Source organism: Bombina bombina, chromosome 12 (genome assembly GCF_027579735.1).
Source record: "Bombina bombina isolate aBomBom1 chromosome 12, aBomBom1.pri, whole genome shotgun sequence".
In the NCBI taxonomy this organism is placed as follows: domain Eukaryota; kingdom Metazoa; phylum Chordata; class Amphibia; order Anura; family Bombinatoridae; genus Bombina; species Bombina bombina.
The window spans coordinates 74,986,258-75,008,884 of NC_069510.1; the positions used below are offsets into that span (position 1 = coordinate 74,986,258).

General features: G+C 40.1%; 1 protein-coding gene across 2 annotated transcripts in view; it reads left to right on the forward strand.

Annotated features, from left to right (window-relative positions):
• LOC128642851 (multidrug and toxin extrusion protein 1) overlaps positions 1-22,344 on the forward strand; it is a 466,573-nt gene extending 444,229 nt beyond the window's left edge. For both annotated transcript variants that reach the window (XM_053695697.1, XM_053695698.1), the window contains 2 exons: positions 14,909-14,993; positions 19,880-22,344. In XM_053695697.1, the coding sequence (XP_053551672.1) occupies positions 14,909-14,993; positions 19,880-20,079 (285 nt within the window). In that variant the 3' untranslated portion in view covers positions 20,080-22,344. The remainder of the gene's footprint in view (positions 1-14,908; positions 14,994-19,879) is intronic.
• The last annotated feature ends 283 nt before the right edge of the window (positions 22,345-22,627 follow it).

The window sequence follows — 22,627 nt, forward strand, 5'->3', positions numbered from 1 at the left end:
GGGAGAAATAGAGAGAATAATTCTTAAACTTGCCGCTAACAAAACAGCTGGTCCGGACGGACTACCAAACGAATTTTATAAGATTTTATCAACAGATATAGCACTCTACTTAGGAAATCTATACAATAATATCTATATTGATAATGAACCAGTTTCACCTTCTTTTTCTGCATCCTATACTACTTTGATCTTAAAACCAGGGAAAGATCCCACGCAAAAAGAGTCATATAGACCAATTGCGTTATTGAATTCAGATTATAAAATCTTATCTTCCATTTTAGCAAATAGATTACAAGACATTTTAGCAAAAATAATACACACGGACCAAGCAGGATTCCTAAATAAACGTAACTCAGCGGCAAAGATCCGAGAGCTCCTTGTCACTTTAGATTATATTCAGAACTCATCCTCTATAGCGGCGGAGAGAGAGGGCCTCCCGGACTTGGCTATCCTGTCAATTGATGCAGAAAAAGCATTTGACTTGGTAATTTTTAGCCATATAACAACTTCTCTAACAAAATTCGGTATCATTGGCAATTTTCTTAAATTCATAGAAAATTTACATAACCAATCTCACACAAATCTAATAATAAATGATATCATCTCTCTCCCGATTACTATAGGCAGAGGCACGCGCCAGGGATGCCCTCTCTCTCCGCTTCTGTTTGACATAGCCATCGAGCCATTAGCAATTATGATAAGGAAATCTCTTAATGGCATAAGAATCAGAAATTGTGAGATGAAAGTTGGGCTATATGCTGACGATCTTTTGATCTATCTATCCAACTCCGAGCTAAATATACCTAAACTTATTCAAATAATTGACCACTTTGGCTCCTTTTCAGGTTACAAGGTGAACAAATCAAAATTCGAAATACTCTGGCTAAGGAAAAATAACACCTCTATTTCAGATATTCCTTTTAAGGTAGTCATAGATTCCTTCAAATATCTAGGTATTCATATTCCATACAATATAGGGGACCTTTATAAAATAAACATATATCCTGTGCTAACTAATATCAAGGAGAAACTTAAGCTCTGGCAGGACTTACCGTTATCAATATCAGGTCGAGTAGAACTATTCAAAATGACCCTCCTTCCGAAACTTTTGTACATTCTCCAAAATGTACCATTAATTATTTTAGAAAAAGACGTCCGTCTACTCAATACTGCAATCAGACAGTTTATATGGCAAAAGAAAAGACCCAAAATATCTCTTGCGAAACTTGCCACACCACGGGAATATAGAGGCTTAGCATTACCAAATATCAGATTTTACAACCATAGGCCTAGATTTAGAGCTCGGCGGTAAAAGGGCTGTTAACGCTCCGCGGGCTTTTTTCTGGCCGCACCATAAATTTAACTCTGGTATTGAGAGTTAAAACAAATGCTGCGTTAGGCTCCAAAAAAGGAGCGTAGGGCATTTTTACCGCAAATGCAACTCTCGATACCAGAGTTGCTTACGGACGCGGCCGGCATCAAAAACGTGCTCGTGCACGATTCTCCCATAGGAAACAATGGGGCTGTTTGAGCTGAAAAAAAACGCGTTCAGCTCCTAACGCAGCCCCATTGTTTCCTATGGGAAAACACTTCCTACGTCTGCACCTAACACTCTAACATGTACCCCGAGTCTAAACACCCCTAGCCTTACACTTATTAACCCCTAATCTGCCGCCCCCGCTATCGCTGACCCCTGCATTACAGTTTTAACCCCTAATCTTCCGCTCCGTAAACCGCCGCAACCTACGTTATCCCTATGTACCCCTAATCTGCTGCCCTAACATCGCCGACCCCTATGTTATATTTATTAACCCCTAATATGCCCCCCACAACGTCGCCGACACCTGCCTACACTTATTAACCCCTAATCTGCCGAGCGGACCTGAGCGCTACTATAATAAAGTTATTAACCCCTAATCCGTCTCACTAACCCTATCATAAATAGTATTAACCCCTAATCTGCCCTCCCTAACATCGCCGACACCAGAATCAAGTTCAATCCGATTGGCTGATCCAATCAGCCAATCAGATTGAGCTCGCATTCTATTGGCTGTTCCGATCAGCCAATAGAATGCGAGCTCAATCTGATTGGCTGATTGGATCGGCCAATCGGATTGAACTAGATTCTGATTGGCTGATTCCATCAGCCAATCAGAAAATTCCTACCTTAATTCCGATTGGCTGATAGAATCCTATCAGCCAATCGGAATTCGAGGGACGCCATCTTGGATGACGTCCCTTAAAGGAACCGTCATTCGTCGGGAGACATCGGAAGAAGAGGATGGATCCGCGTCGCCTGCTTCAAGATGGACCCGCTCCGCACCGGATGGAAGAAGATAGAAGATGCCGCTTGGAGAAGATGTTTGCCGGTCCGGATGTCCTCTTCTTGCCGGATAGGAGGAAGACTTTGGACCCTCTTCTGGACTTCTTCAGTGGATGTCTAGCCCCCGCTTGGGTTGGATGAAGATATCGGAGCCAGGACGGATCGGTGAACCTGGTATGGTGAAGACAAGGTAGGAAGATCTTCAGGGGCTTAGTGTTAGGTTTATTTAAGGGTGGTTTGGGTTAGATTAGGGGTATGTGGGTGGTGGGTTGTAATGTTGGGGGGGGGGGGGTATTGTATGTTTTCTTTTACAGGCAAAAGAGCTGAAATTCTTGGGGCATGCCCCGCAAAGGGCCCTGTTCAGGGCTGGTAAGGTAAAAGAGCTTGTAACTTTTTAAATTTAGAATAGGGTAGGGAATTTTTTATTTTGGTGGGCTTTGTTATTTTATTAGGGGGCTTAGAGTAGGTGTAATTAGTTTAAAATTGTTGTAATATTTTTCTTATGTTTGTAAATATTTTTTTATTTTCTGTAACTTAGTTCTTTTTTATTTTTTGTACTTTAGCTAGTTTATTTAATTGTATTTATTTGTAGCAATTGTGTTTATTTAATTTATTGATAGTGTAGTGTTAGGTTAATTGTAGGTAATTGTAGGTAGTTTATTTAATTATTTTATTGATAGGGTAGTGTTAGGTTTAATTATATCTTAGGTTAGGATTTATTTTACAGGTAAATTTGTTATTATTTTAACTAGGTAACTATTAAATAGTTCTTAACTATTTAATAGCTATTGTACCTAGTTAAAATAATTACAAAGTTGCCTGTAAAATAAATATTAATCCTAAAATAGCTATAATATAATTATAATTTATATTGTAGCTATATTGTGATTTATTTTACAGGTAAGTATTTAGCTTTAAATAGGAATAATTTATTTAATAAGAGTTAATTTATTTCGTTAGATTAAAATTATATTTAAGTTAGGGGGGTGTTAGTGTTAGGGTTAGACTTAGCTTTAGGGGTTAATCCATTTATTAGAATAGCGGTGAGCTCCGATCGGAAGATTAGGGGTTAATAATTGAAGTTAGGTGTCGGCGATGTTAGGGAGGGCAGATTAGGGGTTAATACTATTTATGATAGGGTTAGTGAGGCGGGTTAGGGGTTAATAACTTTATTATAGTAACGGTGCGGTCCGCTCGGCAGATTAGGGGTTAATAAGTGTAGGCAGGTGTCGGCGACGTTGAGGGGGGCAGATTAGGGGATAATAAATATAATATAGGGGTCGGCGGTGTTAGGGGTAGCAGATTAGGGGTACATAGGGATAACGTAGGTGGCGGCGCTTTGCGGTCGGAAGATTAGGGGTTAATTATTTTAAGTAGCTGGCGGCGATGTTGTGGGGGGCAGATTAGGGGTTAATAAATGTAATATAGGGGTCGGCGGGGTTAGGGGCAGCAGATTAGGGGTACATAAGTATAACGTAGGTGGCGGTCGGCAGATTAGGGGTTAAAATTTTGAATCGAGTGGCGGCGATGTGGGGGGAGCTCGGTTTAGGGGTACATAGGTAGTTTATGGGTGTTAGTGTACTTTAGGGTACAGTAGTTAAGAGCTTTATAAACCGGCGTTAGCCAGAAAGCTCTTAACTCCTGCTATTTTCAGGCGGCTGGAATCTTGTCGTTAGAGCTCTAACGCTCACTGCAGAAACGACTCTAAATACCGGCGTTAGAAAGATCCCATTGAAAAGATAGGCTACGCAAATGGCGTAGGGGGATCTGCGGTATGGAAAAGTCGCGGCTGAAAAGTGAGCGTTAGACCCTTTAATCACTGACTCCAAATACCAGCGGGCGGCCAAAACCAGCGTTAGGAGCCTCTAACGCTGGTTTTGACGGCTACCGCCGAACTCTAAATCTAGGCCTTAGTTTCTTAGCTCGCATAGTAGCTGATTGGATCTTTACCAAAAATTATATCTTAAATAATGAGCTCGAACTAAACATATGCAAACCATATCTCCCTGTAGCTATGATACACTCCTCATTTAAGGATCTCCCATCAGAGATTAAAGGTCTCAAAACTATACTAAATCCGATGAAGGCTTGGTGGAAAATAGCCAAGCTTCTCTCATTGAACACCACAGTATCAAATTTTCTCCCTTTGATAGGGAATCCGCGATTTCCAGCAGGCATAAACTCAGAAGTCTTCAACAGGTGGCATAATAGCGGTCTCAACAGAGTGCACTATTTAATAGAAAAAGACAGAAAATGTGTTAAGACGTTTGCGGAACTGAAAGCAGAATTCAACCTCCCTAATAAAGATTTTTTTGCATATTTGCAAATACGACATTTCATTAGAGAAGTAACTGAGGAGGCAGGATGGTGCTGGGAGCTGGGCAAATTGGAAAATTGGTTAACTCTTAATAAAATTGGATGTATGTCCATAGCTCCATGTTACCACATACTTGGGGCCAGTAAAGGTGCCCCTATTCTGGACAACATGGCAACGGCATGGAATACCTTAGTCTCCCAGATTAATATCGAGTCAAAGACCTTTCAATTATCAATTAACAAAGTAGCAAGAACTACGTTGTCAGCCACCTGGAGGGAGGCGCATTTAAAGCTTCTCCATAGGGCATATTTCACCCCGGAGAAAGGTCTCAGAGTCCACAATCAAGAATTTAATAAATGCCCCAAGTGTTCTTACCCAGCGGCGAATCTGACCCACATGTTCTGGCATTGTCCAAAAATAAGAGACTTTTGGAAAAAATTAGAATATTGGCTTAAAACTACACTAAAGATAGAAACATTGACCTTATCATTGTACCAAATCATATTCTGCTTACCCACAGAAAGTAACTTTCAGGCTAATGAAAAAATAATAAATCTGTCCATCTTAGCTTCTAGATATTTGATTTGCAAAAAATGGAAATCCAGAGCCTTGCCGACGATTCCTGAAGTCAGAAATTATTTAAAAAAGCAATGTGTATTGGAACAAAAAGATACTAATATTGATAAGGAGTCAGATATAAGGAATTTTTTCATTAAATGGGCAATATTCATAAAGACACTTCAGGAGATAGAAATAGATTATTTGATTTTTCCTTTTAAAAACTCTGAGATTGTTCTTTTGGGAATTTGGTAGATGGGGAGAAAGGCAGAGATTAAACCCCTTTTTCTTTTTCTTTTTTTTCTTTCTCCTTTTTTTATATGGTTTTGTTGAGTTATATTCTGATTGGTTTTAGTTTTTGAGGTGATGTATGAGGGATAAAAATCCAAAAAATCCCCAGCAATATATACGTTACTTTTTGATGTAATGGCATAACCTTGTGAGAAATTGATAAAATTAATATCTTATTTTTGTTTTTTAATATTATCTGATTTACTGTATGCCATGTTACCTTGGAAACATCGGGCCCTGCGTGGCGTAAGATGTAGACTTAAACCTTTTTTTTGTGTATACTGCTGGTTGTAAATAAAAGTTATAAAAAAAAAAAAAGGGACATAAAACCCAATATCTTTCTTTTATGATTCAGATAGAATATATAATTTTAAACAAATTTCCATTTTACTTCTACCATCTTTGTTTTCCTGTTATCCTTTGTCGAAAAGCAGTAAGGTAAGTTTAGGAGTGTGCACATCTGCAGCACTTTATGACACAAGGCGCTAGGGAGCACATGAACCATTCATCTAATTGGTTGTGCATCCTGCCCCTCACAGAGACACGGGCCAATCAGATGGGCACTGTAATTCACCCTTCTTCAATATTTGTTTTTTTCCTCTGCCTGGACAGTTAGGGGGCACCCTACCGATCCTCTGGCATCCACCCCAAGTGAAACCTTGGGGAATAAAGTTTATGAGGGGGGCTTCGTCCCCCTTGAACCTCCCAGGTGAAGGCAAAAATAGATAGTGAAGATGGAACGGACCAATCAGATCATGCCTGCTCTGATTGGCGCAACAATTGGTTATGAGTTGGGGTTCTCGCTAGCGCCTTCACTTTATGACAGCAGTTTTGCAATAATGTTATGCATTAGTAAAAGCACTAGATGGCAGCAATATTTCCTGTCATGTAGTGCTTCAGGCATGTCTATACTAGCTATCTAGATATCTAAAAAAAAAGAATAACAAGAGAACAAAGCAAATTTAATAATAGAAGTAAATTAGATTTTTTTTTTAAACTGTATTGTCTATCTCAATCATAAAAGACAATTTTTGTATTTCATGTCCCTTTAACCCTTTTAAATGCAAAAATAAAAAATAGTTTACTATGTTTTACCGTTGCTCTTTCATTGATTACCAGGTTTCTTTAAGGTGAAAGCAAAGTTACCATTATCACAATCCAGGATATCAGTAATCTACCAAATTAAATAGGACTTTCATTCATGAATCTTGATCAATCGATGTAAAAACAAAGTTATGTCCATTATTTATCTATTTGTGAGTGTACACTAATGCAACCCGTTTTTTTCTGCTGATCACGTTTCTTAATCAAACAACTGAAATTCTGGCCATTAGGCAGCCGTCAGCACACGTCACCCGCCTACTTTAGCCTGTGTGCATGCGCGATTGTTCTCTCGCTCATCTTTGCATCCACGCGCGCTCACGATTAGCGCATGCGTACTGGCAAGATCCAGGAATCCCAATAAGACTCAGAATCGCACTTGCGCAGAAGACATTGAGATCACGATTGGCGCATGCACTGTTTCACGAAGCCTCGTGAACGCACTCTGGGCTGACATAGAAAGCGGGTGGGACCGCTCTATACGTCAAAAACAAGAAAAGAAGAAAGTAATATCTGGGAGATGTCAGACATCGGTAGTGAGATATCAATATAGAAATCTTCAACATAAAAAAGGGGCGGAGTTAACCGCTGAACGGAAAGGCAGCACAGTGAGGAAGCTCTGCAAAAACGAGCAGTTTCTTAACCAAAAAAGTGGTTAAAAGTGGTCAAAAGCACAACTCTTTTTCTATTTTTTTTTTATTGCACTTGACCACTGGGATCTAATATTTCAACCCTGGTTCCTGACGCTGAAGCTCTGATACCGGACAACCCGGTCTGCATTTTCCCAGGACCCACTCTCAGTCTACACACCCGCCACTTGCTTGTTGAGACCTGGCCAATACCCACGAGACCGAGTGAACATCCACGACTCCGGAGGGTCGTGGCTCCGCTCCGGAGTTGAGCTCACCACCTCAGTTGCCAGGAACGGGTGCGCCTAGTATCGGATGCATTAGAAGCACTGAGGTCTCTGGAAAAAGCGATCCGACCACACCAGGTAATAAACACGGAGGTCCTGGGCGCCACACAATGCCTAACCACCTTACTTTACCTGCCCGGAAGATCTTTGTCTACCGAACGGAGCAGCTGATAGGGAGACCAGACAATTTTCAGCACTGAAGAAAGTGTTGTGAACGGCCGCCATCTTGTCTGCGGCCTTAACAGAGGGAGTGGCGTGGAGCGCCAAAGTAGTAAGTCTGCCGCAAGTCTACATCTACCTTGGTGCAGACTCCCTGACACGATCCGCACTCTGACTGACAGCTTGGCAGGGGTAAGCGTAAACAGAGCCATGAGACAGGAGGCCGTATCCCCACTGCACACACGTGGCACAGCCTCTCCGGTAACTGCACCGGGGCTCCAGGGGAGGTTCTGGCCTGACTACCTATTAACCCTAGCCCACAACTCAGGCCCAAACACACTCTGAGGCTCCCTTTTACACTGCTCCAAGTCACGACTCAAAACATTAATTAATAGCCCATCTTCTAAGAGCCCTAGAGTCCACCTCAGCAGTACAGAGACACCCTGCATCTTTGTCTCAAGGTCCATTGGACAGTTCAACCACTTTTCTTAGGCCTGATGAGCCTGTAGTCAGCCAGAGCCGCTCCCTACCCACTCCGGAGGGGCGCCAAAACCTTTACTAGGCCCATACACTTTAAATAGCCTCTAATAAGAGGGGCCACACTCTGCACAGCTGTTTTCACATACCTATTACAAGTGGCGCTTTTGGGCGTTGGAACTTTATCACTAAGCCTGCTCAATAACATTTGGTCTGAGGAACTGCCTTTAACTTGCACATAGTTATTAATACACTGCCGGTACATCAGTTGACTGCCTTAAAAAGAGCATCTGAGGTGCGATGTGATATAACTGTTTTATTTTTCTGGCTCTGTGTAAATTGTATTGCTCTGTTGTATATTTAATTTGTGCTAAATTGAGAGTCTCATTAGTGGTGATTGTTACTGCTGGGCCCCCTCGCGCCTCCCCCTTTCCGGCCCAGCTTGTCTGGGTTCGTCACTTCCACTTTCCCTTTCCCCTTCTTTACGGTCGTATCCCCTTTTTCCTGAGGTGCGCGGGGGTCTGTGGAGTTAGCTGTAAACTTATAATTACATTAGGAGGCCTCATATGTGAAATGACCTAAATTATAATCATAAGTGGTCTTCAGCCCCGCTCTCTCATCACTGGATGTCTATGCTTCTCGCATGCTCTAGAATAGACAGGCTTAGATATATCTAACTTGTGCTCCCTATGCCCCGATCTAAAATGCCACACTCTTCAAGGAGGCGCCCCCAAACCCCCTCAGGGGTCAAGAAAACAGTCCTGGACCACTTCTCTCAGCGACCTACGGGCTCTGTCCAGAGTGCGAGAATGTGTAGTGATCAGGATTCTCAAGATGAAGGATCTCAGTGGAGCACACAATCCACAGCCCACCTGCAACATTATATCACTTAAAATACCATGAAAAAAATGCTTGCAGCTCAAACCAAATCAATTTCTCCAGAAATCCAGCGTAGCTCAGCAGAGTTGCAGAAGGACATAGCAGAAATTGGAGATATGGTGGACACTCTGGAATGGCAGCAAGATGATTTGGTCTCTGACCACTCCAACCTGCTTTCCTACACCGAGAATCTAGCGGAGCAAATAACCCAGCTAGAACTGAAGTTGGCGGACGTGGAGGACAGAGCCAGGAGGAACAATATCCGCTTCAGAGATATACGCGTATCATCCGGCGAACTGCAAGATTTCCTCAAGTCACTGTTTTCAGAACTGTTGGGCCCACTAGAGGGTAATTCACATGTTATGGAGAGGGCTCACAGAGCCCTAAGACCAAGATCAATTGCCTCAGATAAACCTAGGGATGTGGTGGTGTGTTTCCATCATTTCACATTCAAAGACCGATTGATGCAGGCTGCATTTAGCAAACCCACACTCCCAGACCCTTTTAAGGATATTCAACTTCTGCCGGATTTATCAGCTCATACATTACAACAGAGGAGACTATATGCCCCCCTGACGCTGCAACTTAGGAAAGCCAACATTAAATATAGATGGGGCTAACCTACCAAGCTCATAATCTCAAGGATAATAAAACACATGTTGTTTCCTCCCCTTCTTTGGGCAACACTCTCCTGGCAAACTGGGGTATCCTGATTGAGCCGGACAAACAAGGGCCAGCACCTCCCTCTAAGCTACGGGCATCTGCTCCTGAGTGGTCCTCTAAAGACTGGGGCCCTAAACGCTAAAAACCAGGTGCTCCGGATCCTCAAATAAGGCTGCAGGCCCTTCCGACTTGAACATCACCTGATTACGACAATGTGGACATTACTAATACTAAGCCAGACTTACATTATGTTGAATGCAATGCCTATCTCAGTTAGATTAGATAGTTTATATTATTTATAATGTGGAGAGATACTTGGGAGCAAGGTCTAATTATTGGGACCTACGATCCTACTGACCAGAGAACCCTTCATATCCTCGAGAAGGGACGCATTTGAGTTTACACTAAGTTCTCACTATATTGTATTTTATGTTGGTTCCAGTTAAATAGGCTTGTTTACATTGTTTGCCTGATTGTTCTGTATATATGAGAGCGGGGCTGACTTTCTCACCCTTAACCCCTTCATTTCTCATTAGCTCCCCCCCCCCCTCACTTCAGGACCCACATCAGGGTCCTACTTAGGTGGACTACTTCCACCAATCCCCCCTCCCCTCCTTTCCCTTTTCCCCTCTTCCGAATCCCTTTCCTCCCCTCCCATCCCCTGTGCCCCTGATCCAGGCCGCTACCCCGAACAGGGTGATATAGGATACAGACCCATAAATGTCTTCCCTCAGGTTCCTCACCCACAATGTTAGAGGCTTGAACACGGTGGGTAAGAGGAGCCTTCTTGCCAGATCCCTATGTTTCCATAAGGCCGATGTGGCCTTTCTCCAAGAAACACACTTACTTGCTGATAATCCTCCCACGTACATTTCCCATGACTTCCCTGTCATCGAGGTAGCCTCATACTCATTGGTTCACAAAAGGGTAGCTTTCAAACCCCTCCAGGTGATTAGGGCCCCTCAAGCGAGGTACCTCATTCTTATTTGTTCATGTTGCCTATACTTTAGTTTCCATCTACTTACCAAACTCACATCAGACTAGATACCTGAGGAAGATTTTGAATAAAGTTGAACAGTTCAAACAAGGTAGGGTGATTCTGATGGGCGACCTGAATATGGTGTGGGATAATGGTCTAGACAGGAAAAAGACACACTCTCAAAGGCCTTCTCTGCGTCAAGGGAGAGCACAGCGAAGGGCCTATTCAACCTCCCAGCTTCACATAGCTGGGAGTCTGGAGCAGCGGTGCCTCCAGACTCCTTGAGCGGCAGATTTACAGGGCTTATGACCAAGTTTAATTATTTCGACATATGGAGGTCCCTTCACCCCTCTGACAAAGACTACACCCATTTCTCTCACCCTCACTCCACATTCTCTAGACTTGACTACTTTTTCTGCCACCCTGATATTCTAGACCTTGTACAGTCCACGAGTATACATACATGTCCTTGGTCTGACCATGACCAGGTCATAATGGACCTAAATTCTAAACACACCACCAGATCTAGACCCACATGGAGACTGCCCCACCATCTCTTGGCAGACATCCCCTTCAGAGAAGAACTCAGGAAGGACATAACATTTATACTACAAATTAATGATTCTCCCGAGATTCGTGAAGACACGATTTGGGGGGCATTTAAAGCCACTACTCAAGGTCTATTTATACGTACTCATTTATGGAAACAGGCGGGCCTCTCCCTATGTCAAGCACATTCTCGGCTACGCTCCCTAAAACTTCAACGACACATCTCAGACACCACAGACATGAAAAAGGAGGTCAAGGACCTTTGAAAGCACATTTGTCAATTAGAATTTAGAAACACCCAAAGTAATCTTTTTAAATGAAAACAGTTAATGTACTTGAAAGGCAATACAGCAGACACCATTATCGCTAATAAAATCAGACAGCGCAGGGGCGCGTCACGTATTCATGAGCTTAAACAGGGCACACGAGCCATCAGACTACCCTCTTTAATTGGCCAGCAGTTTAGTGATTATTACTCCTCACTATACAATATCCAAGATTTGTACAGTCCCCTTCAGAGCCCGTACTCACATTCCCTGAAACTCCCCACCCTGGATGAAGCACAAAAGGAACTTATAGATGTTCCTATCACATGTCAGGAAGCCAAACGGGTAATTAAAAATCTGAAATCCCTTAAGGCCCCTGTCCCAGATGGCTTCACTGCAATATTTTACAAAATATTCCTGCACGAAATCCTACCCACCCTTACCAGATTCTTCAATTTAGCGATGGAGGAGGACAAATTTAGGGGTGAGTTCCTCGAGGCTTCTATCATTACCCTACCCAAACCTAACAAGGACCCAACTTTATGTACTAACTACAGACCGATATCACTTAATAACACAGATGTTAAAATTTACGCTAAGATATTAGCCAATAGATTAGCAAGACTACTACTTACCCTTATCAACCCGGACCAAGTAGGCTTTGTTCCAGGAAGGGAAGGCCCGGATAACACCAGGAGGTTGCTGAACATCCTATGTGAAGCTGGGAGGTTGAATAGGACCTTAGCCGTACTCTCCCTTGAAGCAGAGAAGGCCTTTGACCGGCTCCGCTGGGAATACTTGTGGAGAGTTCTGGACACCATGACACAGATTATCCAAGCGGTGAAGGCGCTGTATTCTGCTCCCACGGCCTTGGTCAGGGGCCTAGGGTTTAGCTCTTCGCCTTTTCCCATCTCCAACGGCACACGTCAGGGCTGCCCCCTCTCCCCCATCCTTTTTGCATTGGCGATTGAACCCCTAGCTGCCGCTATCAGAGAGGATAGGGATATTGTGGGAGTTACACTCCAGGGTACGACGCACACCATCTTCACCTCCAAACCCATACAAACGATACCCAAACTCCTATCCCTGTTGGAGACATTTAGCGCCCTCTCTTATTATAAACTGAATCACAACAAATCCAAAATATATGTGCAAGGGTTTCCTGAAGATGTCTCCAAATGCCTACACAACAGATACAAATTTATAGTTAACAACTCCCATATCTCCCATCTGGACATTAAAATATCTAATTAATTCCCCCGAATGTTAGACGATAACTACAAGCCCCTACTCTCGGAACTCCGGTCCCTAGGTCGGAAGTGGAATGTTAAAATGGTATCATGGTTAGATCGTATTAATGCCTTTAAAATGAGCTATCTTCCTAAATTGGCATATGTCTTCAGATTTCTACCTATTAGGGTCCCTCAGTCTCTTCTCCTGCAGCTTCAGAGTGCATGTACCAAATATATCTGGCAAGGCAAACCCCTTGCATAGCCCATAAATGTTTGCAGTATCCTAGAAGGGATGGGGGAGTGGCCTCCCCGTCCATATCTAGATAGTAAATGGAGGAGCATTGAACAGGCCTCTCTACCATACAACCTGTCCCTGAGGGACTTAATATGGACACCTCCACACTGTAGGAGACTCCTTAGCGTAATGAATCCAGTAATCCAAGAATGCCTAGCAGCTTGGGAACAATTACTATAAACAGGTGTTTAGCTGTCCCCAATAACTTCGATCACCGGCCTCCTAACAGGCCTGCCGGACTCACACCCAGTTTCCTGGGCTAATTTGGGTATCTTAAAAGTAGAGGACTTATGGTCTATGACCTCCCAAGGATCCTATGTGGAACTAACTCAAATAGATAGCCCCTTACCCATCCAATCATACATGACTTTCGAATACATCAGAGTAATCAGCCTCTAATCCAGATGGGGCTTTAAACCCTCATCCTCACGCCAGTCATCAATATGGGAAGCTAGGTGGCAGCAGGGACTCTGAATAGGCAAACCGCTTTCCCTACACTCTGATGAAAGGCGCGACTCCTGTTGATAAAGCCCCACACATTCTTAAGTGGGAACAGAAGTTAAACGTGTCAGTTCCTACTAAAGATTGGCACCGCACACTCCTGCTCACGAAAAAAGTATTACATTGTGTCACTATATACGAAACTTACATTAAACTTCTCATGTACTGGTATTATGTCCCAGCTAGGTTAGCCACACTTTTCCCCATGGTCTCCCCGTTCTGTTGGAGGGACTGTGCCCACATAGGAGACATGACCCATATCTGGTGGAGTTGCCCTAAACTTAAACCACTCTGGGTGAAGTGCTTTACCACACTAACACACATGGGAATCCCCCTCCCCAGGACCCCAGAGGAACATGCAAATTACCCAGACATCATGGCACGCTCTGTATATATCTTTTCTCAGCTGTTAAACTTTCCATAGCCAGAGCATGGAAGAGAATGTGTCCTCCTACATGGTCAGATGTTGTTTCCCTAATGGCATACATCTACTCAATGGAAAAAAAAACATATATTACAATATGGGAAAATCTGATTTTTTCGAATTAATATGGTCAGATTGGAAATGTAGCTTTGATAAACTATGGCTCCCCAACTTTGAGACCTAGGATAGTCCGCCTTAGCCCGTAGAGAGGGTCAGTGCCCCCCCTACCTACACAAGCCCGTATCCCTTTTATTTAAGTTTTATGGCCCTCCTACTTCCCATTTATTATTGAATTATATAGATGGATCCAGCTAACTCCTCCAGGAGTATGTAGGAGTGCTGGGATCCACAATACCATGTTTATCTTGATGTTCTGTTCACTCACTAGGTATCTTAATATTGTATTTATACATGCATTTGTGTACCTGTATTTGAAGTACGCCATTGGTCGTACTGTTGTCTTTAATATTTCTTGAAAAACCTAATAAAACATTATTAAAAAAAAAAAAAATGAAAAAAAAGTTAGCGATTACATTAGGGTAAGCTTAACTAATGCATTCATGTCTTGGAAAGTATAAAACTTAACCTTCACTTTAAACAATATAGGCAGTTGCCTAGGGCAGACTCCCAATACCATAACAATCCCGCAATATCCGGGTCAGTTGGGGGGTATGCAGGAGATACTTAGGCCAGACTTTCTTAAAGGGACATAGTATTGAGGTTATTTCCCATCTCCCTCTAGTCATGGGTGCCGCTGTATTGAAATCTATCTTTCACTACATTTTAGTGCAGCTGTGTATTCTTATGTCTAGCAACTCTCCCTCAGATACCTACAGTGAAATCTAGGTTCCAAAAGGGCTGCATTTATAATTAGAGAGAGGTGCATGAGGTGTATTTAGAGTTTAATGTTACATTCACAAGCAGAATATAAAACACCAACCACCTGGTTATAACATGTTGCATGTCTTTTGTTTCTAGGCTCAAGTGCGGGCCATGCTTAGAATGAAGAGGGCTAAGGACATAAACAACAAATCAGCTATTTATCAGAGTGCGTCTCCATCAGGTGTGTATGTACCTGACCATAAACTGTACTTATTGGTTTTATCCTGTATTTGGTAAATTACAGAAATATTAAATTTACTAATGCCAAGGAACCAGGGACACCCTTAGCATTTGCAGGGTCCTTGGCAAGACAAATTTGCACAGCTTCACAGCCCAGCGCACTTATTCCCCTCCCCTTGTATAGCCCCACTCCTGTCACTAAATCCACTATTACCTATATAGACAATATCAGTACAGTATATATTACACCTAACAATACCATAAACACTTCTTCATAAATAAAATAAAGGAGCAACATTGCACCTTTTTATACCCTTACATCTGATAGTTTGGGGCCCTCAGCGGGTGCCCCTCTCACCTGTAAGGAACAGTCATCTACTGTGTGGTAACTATTATTCCATTTTTGTCCTTTTCGTAAAGTGACAAAATATTCCAGAGAAGCTAAACAAAAAAAATGGTAGAGGAGAAGGTCCTGCTCTGAAAAAAAATTACAATCTTCCTATAATTGAACAGAAAATTAACTGTATTAAAGGGGCAGTAAAGCCAAAATTAAACCTATATGGTTAGGAGTGTGGCTTTTTATACGACTTTTCATTTGTATTAACCGTAGTTGAGCTCAGGAGCATGCACTTGTCTTTAGGCACCTAGCATCAGTGTTTGCAACAATGTTTATAGCAATGTTATACATAGTTAAAAAACTGCTGCCATATAATTCTACAGACACTCTATGACAGCGGAGTTTGCAAAAAATGTTTAAAATAATGTTATATATAGTTACAAACACTTGCCTGATGGCTAATGACACATGCACGCTTCTAAGCTCACTTAGGGTAACTCTTTAGCAAAGGATACCAAGAGAATTAAGCAAAATTGATTTAAAAAAAAAAAAAGTTAATTGGATAGTTTTTAAAAATGATATAATCTATCGGAATCATGAAAGTTTAATTTTGATTTTACTGTAACTTTAATCTTGTCATCACCTATGCTGAAGTTGTTTTAATAATTTGCCCTTGTGGTGTGGTATTTTTTTGTTAGTTTCCCACACAAACTATATGCTGTTTTAGGCAAAGCACAAAAATACTCAAGCATGGTAAAACATCAGCCATAGAGAATGCAAAAATATGATTTATTGTGCCATTTTCAGACATCCCAACCTGCAAAAACTCATTTCAGGGACGTGGCTTCACCCGCTACTGCCCCCCCCCCCAGTTATATATTGGACACCTTGAAACCCTAAATAAGATAGAGACTTATCATTAGTTTCCCACTAAAGTCACATTAAAAAAATTTAGCTTTAATGCACAACCACATAACACAAACCTATTTTCCAGTGATTGTACGCTTGTTGAATGCGTAAATATTTTAGAATGCAAAGTTTCATTATGTGCAGTAAATAAGGTAGTATTTGTGTTTTATTTTATTAATTGATGCATGCTTTAAGGGTTCTATAATGTCCCAGCAACTGATGGCATTCCTTAAAGAAAGACTTTTCCGTATTTGGGACACATTGGATCAGCATGGGAGTCCTTATTTCCTATAAATGTTATAGGTCCAGTATCTTTTTTTTTTTTTAAAAAAAACAGTTTTAGGATTGAGTCCAATACCTACATTATTAATAAATAAAAATAGTATTTGAAAGGTTATTTTTTGTAACTGTGCACCATTTTGTAATATGTTGACATAGTTGCCAACATTTCAAAAAAATTTCCAGGGACACTTTGCAGCAGAGCAAGCAAGCGGGTTACTGGAGTATTGACGACCTACTGTTCAACTGCTCCTCCCACTCAGTTCTGCAATAAAAACACACCCATTTGAAAGTAATAGTAAATTCGACTTATCCATAGTTTATTATACAGATTACATCACCGAGCTCTTACACCTACCAAGTCTCTGGAACACATTCTGGGCATATGGTTATTTTTACAACACAGCATCAAAATTAGAAAGACAAATAATATGTGAACCCATTCAATAATAATAACAATATTCCATTAGGAATTAATTATATTTAAATAATACACTATATCTATTTATCATCTATCTGTATATATGTGTGTGTATGTGTGTATGTGTGAGTGTGTGTATATATATATATATATATATACACAAGATTTTCAGGGACATTTCCAGGGACAAAAAAATCCTGGGACTGTTGGCAACTATGTGTTGAGTTTTTGTTTTTATGTTTTACTTTTGCTAAGACACTATTGAGAGTTTCACAACTAAAGTGGCATTTTATGAGGTAAATAGTCAGGTTTGTATCTTTGTTGCTGCAGTGATTGATAACAATAGTATAATAGACCCAGACATGACCCAGTAAATCTGGATTTTTTGTGTGTCCTGTGAATTCCAGCACATGACAAGCCTGATGTGTTAGGTCTCTGCTAATAAAAGCCTCAGTATATACATGAGGGAAATTACACAGGTTACATACTGTGCAACACTACTGAGCTGCCTGACTCATCTCCCCTTGTCTCCTACCCTGGTATTATTATATAAATCACATATCATGGCTTCCCCTTACCTGACCTCACACAAATAAACTTCAGTGTGACAGAAGACCATAGAAAACTGCAGAAAAAACTATACTGTAAGCAATGAGACTAATGCCACAGCGCCCTCTGTGGTGGGAGTACTGCACTGCACACAATAATTATAAACTATAAGCAGACTGAATTGGACATTAAAGGGATATTCCAGTCAAAATTTTAAAGCACATAGATGAATTACATCTTTGAATAGAAACATATTTGTAATATAGATGTATTGGCAAAAATGCCTCTAGTAAAAGTTATCACTGTTTTAGTGTTAGCATTTTTCTCTGCACGTGCATGTGAAGCATAGCTAGATATTCTCATTGAACCAGCATTTTAAATACTGCAGCTGCTCAGAGTGCCAGTGTGGCTTTTATCATATGAGCAATTAACAAATTGAGTCATTACCATATGATAAAAGTGCTGTGTTTAAAATGCTGGTGCATGGAGCATACATAAATACACGTTTTAAACAGCTATAGCTTTTATTGCAAGCATTTTTGCTAATACATGTATATTACAAAAATACTTCTATTCAAAACTTAAATTCACCCAAGTGCATTTTAATTTGGGCTGGGATGTCCCTTTAAAGACTAAATAAATGCTAGATAAAATGATGCATTCAAAGAAAAGATTAATCTGAGAATAACATGTAGATGTATTTTTTAAAGTTTCATTAGCTGTTTAAATATTGACAAAATAAGTGTAAAGTTTCAGTGTCTATAAAACAATGGGAGCTGCCATGTTGTAACTTAGGTTACCTTCTCTGCTGTGGCCAATTAGGGACAGTTATAAAATAGGTCACTAGAGTGTGCAGCACATAGCTTTGCGGAATATAACTGTTCTGCACTTCCATTTCTAACAGGAACTGAAATGCTCACTATTTCAGAATAGAATTAAAGGAAAAGGGGATAAAATAAATAATGAAAGTATATTGCAGAGTATATATATATATATATATATATATATATATATATACCTGTATACGATTTATAATTTTATATTACCATTTCAAAGTGTTTAATGTCCCTTTAAAGTGATGGTAAATTTTACAGCACATATTTGATATCAGCTTGTTATTAAAAAAAAAAAAACTACCATTTTTTTTTTAATAATTTGTTGTTTTTCTATTTTAATATCTTATTTTTTACATGCTCCGCTTGTTCCTCAAATCTTCTCATATATCCTGATTTAGAGACAGTGTGACATAGGGGGAGGTCCCAACCGCTCTCTTCCAAGGGAGGAATACGCACTCGCATGTCAGAGCAACCCATGCATGCACAATAGCTCTCTATCCGCTCCAATGTAAACAATGAATCACAAGGTTCATTGTTTACTTGTCAGACTGGAGCGGATGAGAGCGAACAAATGTGCTGCGCAATTAAGAGAGCGTGTTTCCCTTTTAGGGGGATGTCCCAACCGCTCTCTTCCAAGGGAGGAATACGCACTCGCATGTCAGAGCGACCCACAGATGCGCAATAGCTCTCTATCCGCTCCAATGTAAACAATGAATCACGAAATTCATTGTTTACTTGTCAGACTGGAGCGGATGAGAGCGAACAAGTGTGCTGCCCAATTAAGAGAGCGTGTTTCCCTTTTAATAACGAGCGTGTCAGACAATGTGAGTTTTGAAAGAAGATGACAATGATTTGAGGCTTAATTTTGAACAATATTACAATGCTTGATTGCAACTTAATGCAATTTACCATCACTTTAAAAGTCAGGGACAGGAAGCCAAAGAAGTGACTGTCCCGGGAAAAATGGCACAGTTAGGGACTATGCTAAAGAAAATAAGTGCCACTCCCAGGATACTTCACACATAGGAGAAAATGCATAGGATGACATTATGTGGTTCTTCACACAGAAAAGACTAACAGGTACATAAAACACCTTGCAGTTCCAAGACTTGACTATAGCCTGAGAAATCAAACATACCTGCTTAGTGAGAAAACATTTTTAATTCATTAACACCGTTTGATGCAATTGCTTTCAAGACACACAAATATGAGGGCCAGTGCACCAATATCCAAGCTCCGAGAGTTGATGGTGGTGTTTATTGTGCTTGTGAAGACTTAATTTGTGTCATAAAAGCCACTGCTGAGTTTTTGTGGTTTAGTGTTTGACTACTGGTGCACGGCCCTCACACCATATGTGCGTATGCCACTGGAAAAAAAACACTAATAACATTTACTAGAAGCATTTTTGCTAATGGAAGTATATTGCAAAAATGTTTCTATTTAAAACTGAAATACACCCCATGCACATTTCAGTTGTGACCTTTCTATCCGTTTAATAAGTTTACTTGTTCATAAGTGGAGTTTATTTGCAGTGAATAATTTTCTGTGTTTTCTAGATGAAACAGAATGTCCAGGAGATGTGGAACTTACTGAACTGGGTTGCACAGAGAGACAGATTTCAGAACCTGCAGTAAATGGGACGCCGCCACATTCAGTCACGTTAACCAAATCTCAGCTTGTGCTGCGCCGTATGCTGGCCCTTGTAGCTGCAGTTGGGATACTGGTGATAGGGGTTATAATAAGATTTTCTATATGAACTTGTTTTTTTTTCTAGACAAAGAATGTGTTTTCTCAGAACAGGGAATCACTTATGTATTTCAGTGTTAGCTAAGAGTTTGGATTTTTTTTTTAAATATCTGAAGAACTTATTGATACAGACAAAGAGACGCTCCGAGGTGCCAACTCCAACCAAAATACAGAAAGTAAAGTTTAAAGGGATACTAAACCCAATTTTTTTCTTTTGTGGTTAAGATAGAGCATGAAATTTTAAGCAACTTTCTAATTTACTCCTATTATCAAATGTTCTTCAATCTCTTGGTATTTTTATTTGAAATGCAAGAATGTAAGTTTAGATGCCAGACCATTTTTGGTGAACAACCTGGGTTGTCCTTGCTGATTGGTGGATAAATTCATCCACCAATAAAAAAGTGCTATCCAGAGTTCTGAACCCCCAAATAACTTAGATGCCTTCTTTTTCAAATAAAGATAGCAAGAGAACGAAGAAAAATTTCTAATAGGAGTAAATTATAAAGTTGCTTAAAATGGCATGCTATATCTGAATAACCAAAGAAAAAATTTGGGTTCAGTGTCCCTTTAAGTCAACTGTGGAATGGAAAAGAGTAATAGAAAAATTGCTGATAGAGTTATAACAGACATCCAGAATACACAGAGACTCATAGTTCTGTTTTTTATTTCAAATTTTTCTTTCTATAGAAAAATCAGTGTGTGTCTTAAGTCAATTATGGGAGCCTCTTACTTTCCTAAATAAAAAAAAAGTGGCACAAAACACTTCACAAATACATTACAAAGTAGTTACACTCATATTAACACTGTCTAATAAAAATTAGTTCTAAAAAATAATGCACACAAAAGTTATGTGCTCAAAGATATGAGATCTCTTTAACATTGAGATACATACATGTCTAAAGATGTATTTGTATGTATCTATATATATGTGTGTGTGTGTGTGTGTACATATATATTAATGTATTTATATGTGTATATATGTATTTACAGGCATAATATATATGTAAACACATATAGACATATATATAAGCGCATTAGAACTTTTTGCCATTAAGTAGATGAAAACATGATAAAACATATCTTTGCAATAGTCATAGTTAATAAAGATGTTAACTATGTAGTTACTTTTTCAACATTTTTGTTTTCTCCACTGACTTCTATGGGCAATCGAAAAATGCAATGGTGTTTGCGCGATCTAGGGACTTAGGTTTTTTTTTCTACTTTTTTGTCTCCATTGATTTCTATGGGGGAATACATGCACGCACATGTGAAAACTTAAGTTAGGATTTTTGCACTATTCGGGTTAACGCTTGCGAAAAATAAAACATTTTTTAACTTGTAATACGAGCTCAACCCGACTAGCGCAAAAAGCTTAACTCTAGCGAAGTTTTCTAAATCGAGAAAACACGTGTTGTCGCGTCACTTGTAACCTAGCACTGTTTAATTTGTTAGAGCACGTTGTAGCTCCAGAGCCGAACTTTAGCTATGTATTCAACACCTTTTAAATACTAAGGGCCTGATTCTCTAAAGCTCTTTGGTCAGGTAAGATCCATCACAAAATTCTAGAAAGGCAAATTTCTAGATGTGGAGAGACAAGCACAGTACAATGTAGCTCTGCTTGACATGGAAGTTTTGTTGCATTTACATTTTTTGTACATCAGACCTCCTATCTGTCCCTATTTGAGAGTGACAGTCCCTAATGCTGAGCTCTGTCCTGCTGTTCCGAGACAACCATATGCCCTGAATTGAGAAGTTCCCTTAGCCCCACCCACAGACAGACTAGATAAGCCATGAATCGCTCAGACACACCCATGATCACGCCCACTCCCAACAAGACCGCACCCACAGAACTGCAACAGTTCCCCTCAACCTTCTGAGTTTAAAACTATTCACAAATGTTGGGAGGTATGATATTTTCATTTACTTTAGACTTCAGATTTTGTTCTTAAGATTCATTACATTTAAACAATGTATTTTCCATTTGGTATTTAAATTAATTTAGATTCTGTATACTGCAGTGTATTTAGGATTGTGATTTTACAAATTTTCATTATACTTTGACAGTTTCTGTGTAACTTCAGCAAATAAGGATTATATTCTGTACATTTCTGTGTATCTTTTACAAATTACATTGCACTATGTCTCTTTTTTTCTATGTGAAATTGAATTATGTTTGTATTATGCATTTTTGATTGTGCAATTATACTGTATTTAATGGTCCTTTAAAGGGACACAAGTTTTCTCTCATTTGTGTAAAAGAACATATTTAAAATAAGGTGTTAGAATTCTGTTTCAGGATTTTGTTTCTTTTCTACATGTATTTTAGAACAAGCTTTGACCACTTGCAAACTAGAACTGCATGGGAAAGCCTCTGTAAAAAGTAATCAAAATGTAAAAACAAAAAACTTTATTTAGACAATACATTATAAAACAAAGCTCCATTAAGCAGTGAAAGTAGGTACATTCTGACCATTTTTGGTCCCTCGGGTTGGAGTGACATAGCTTCACTGCCCGCTTTCAGATCAACCCCCATTCAAGGTGAGAGCTTTTTTTAGGGA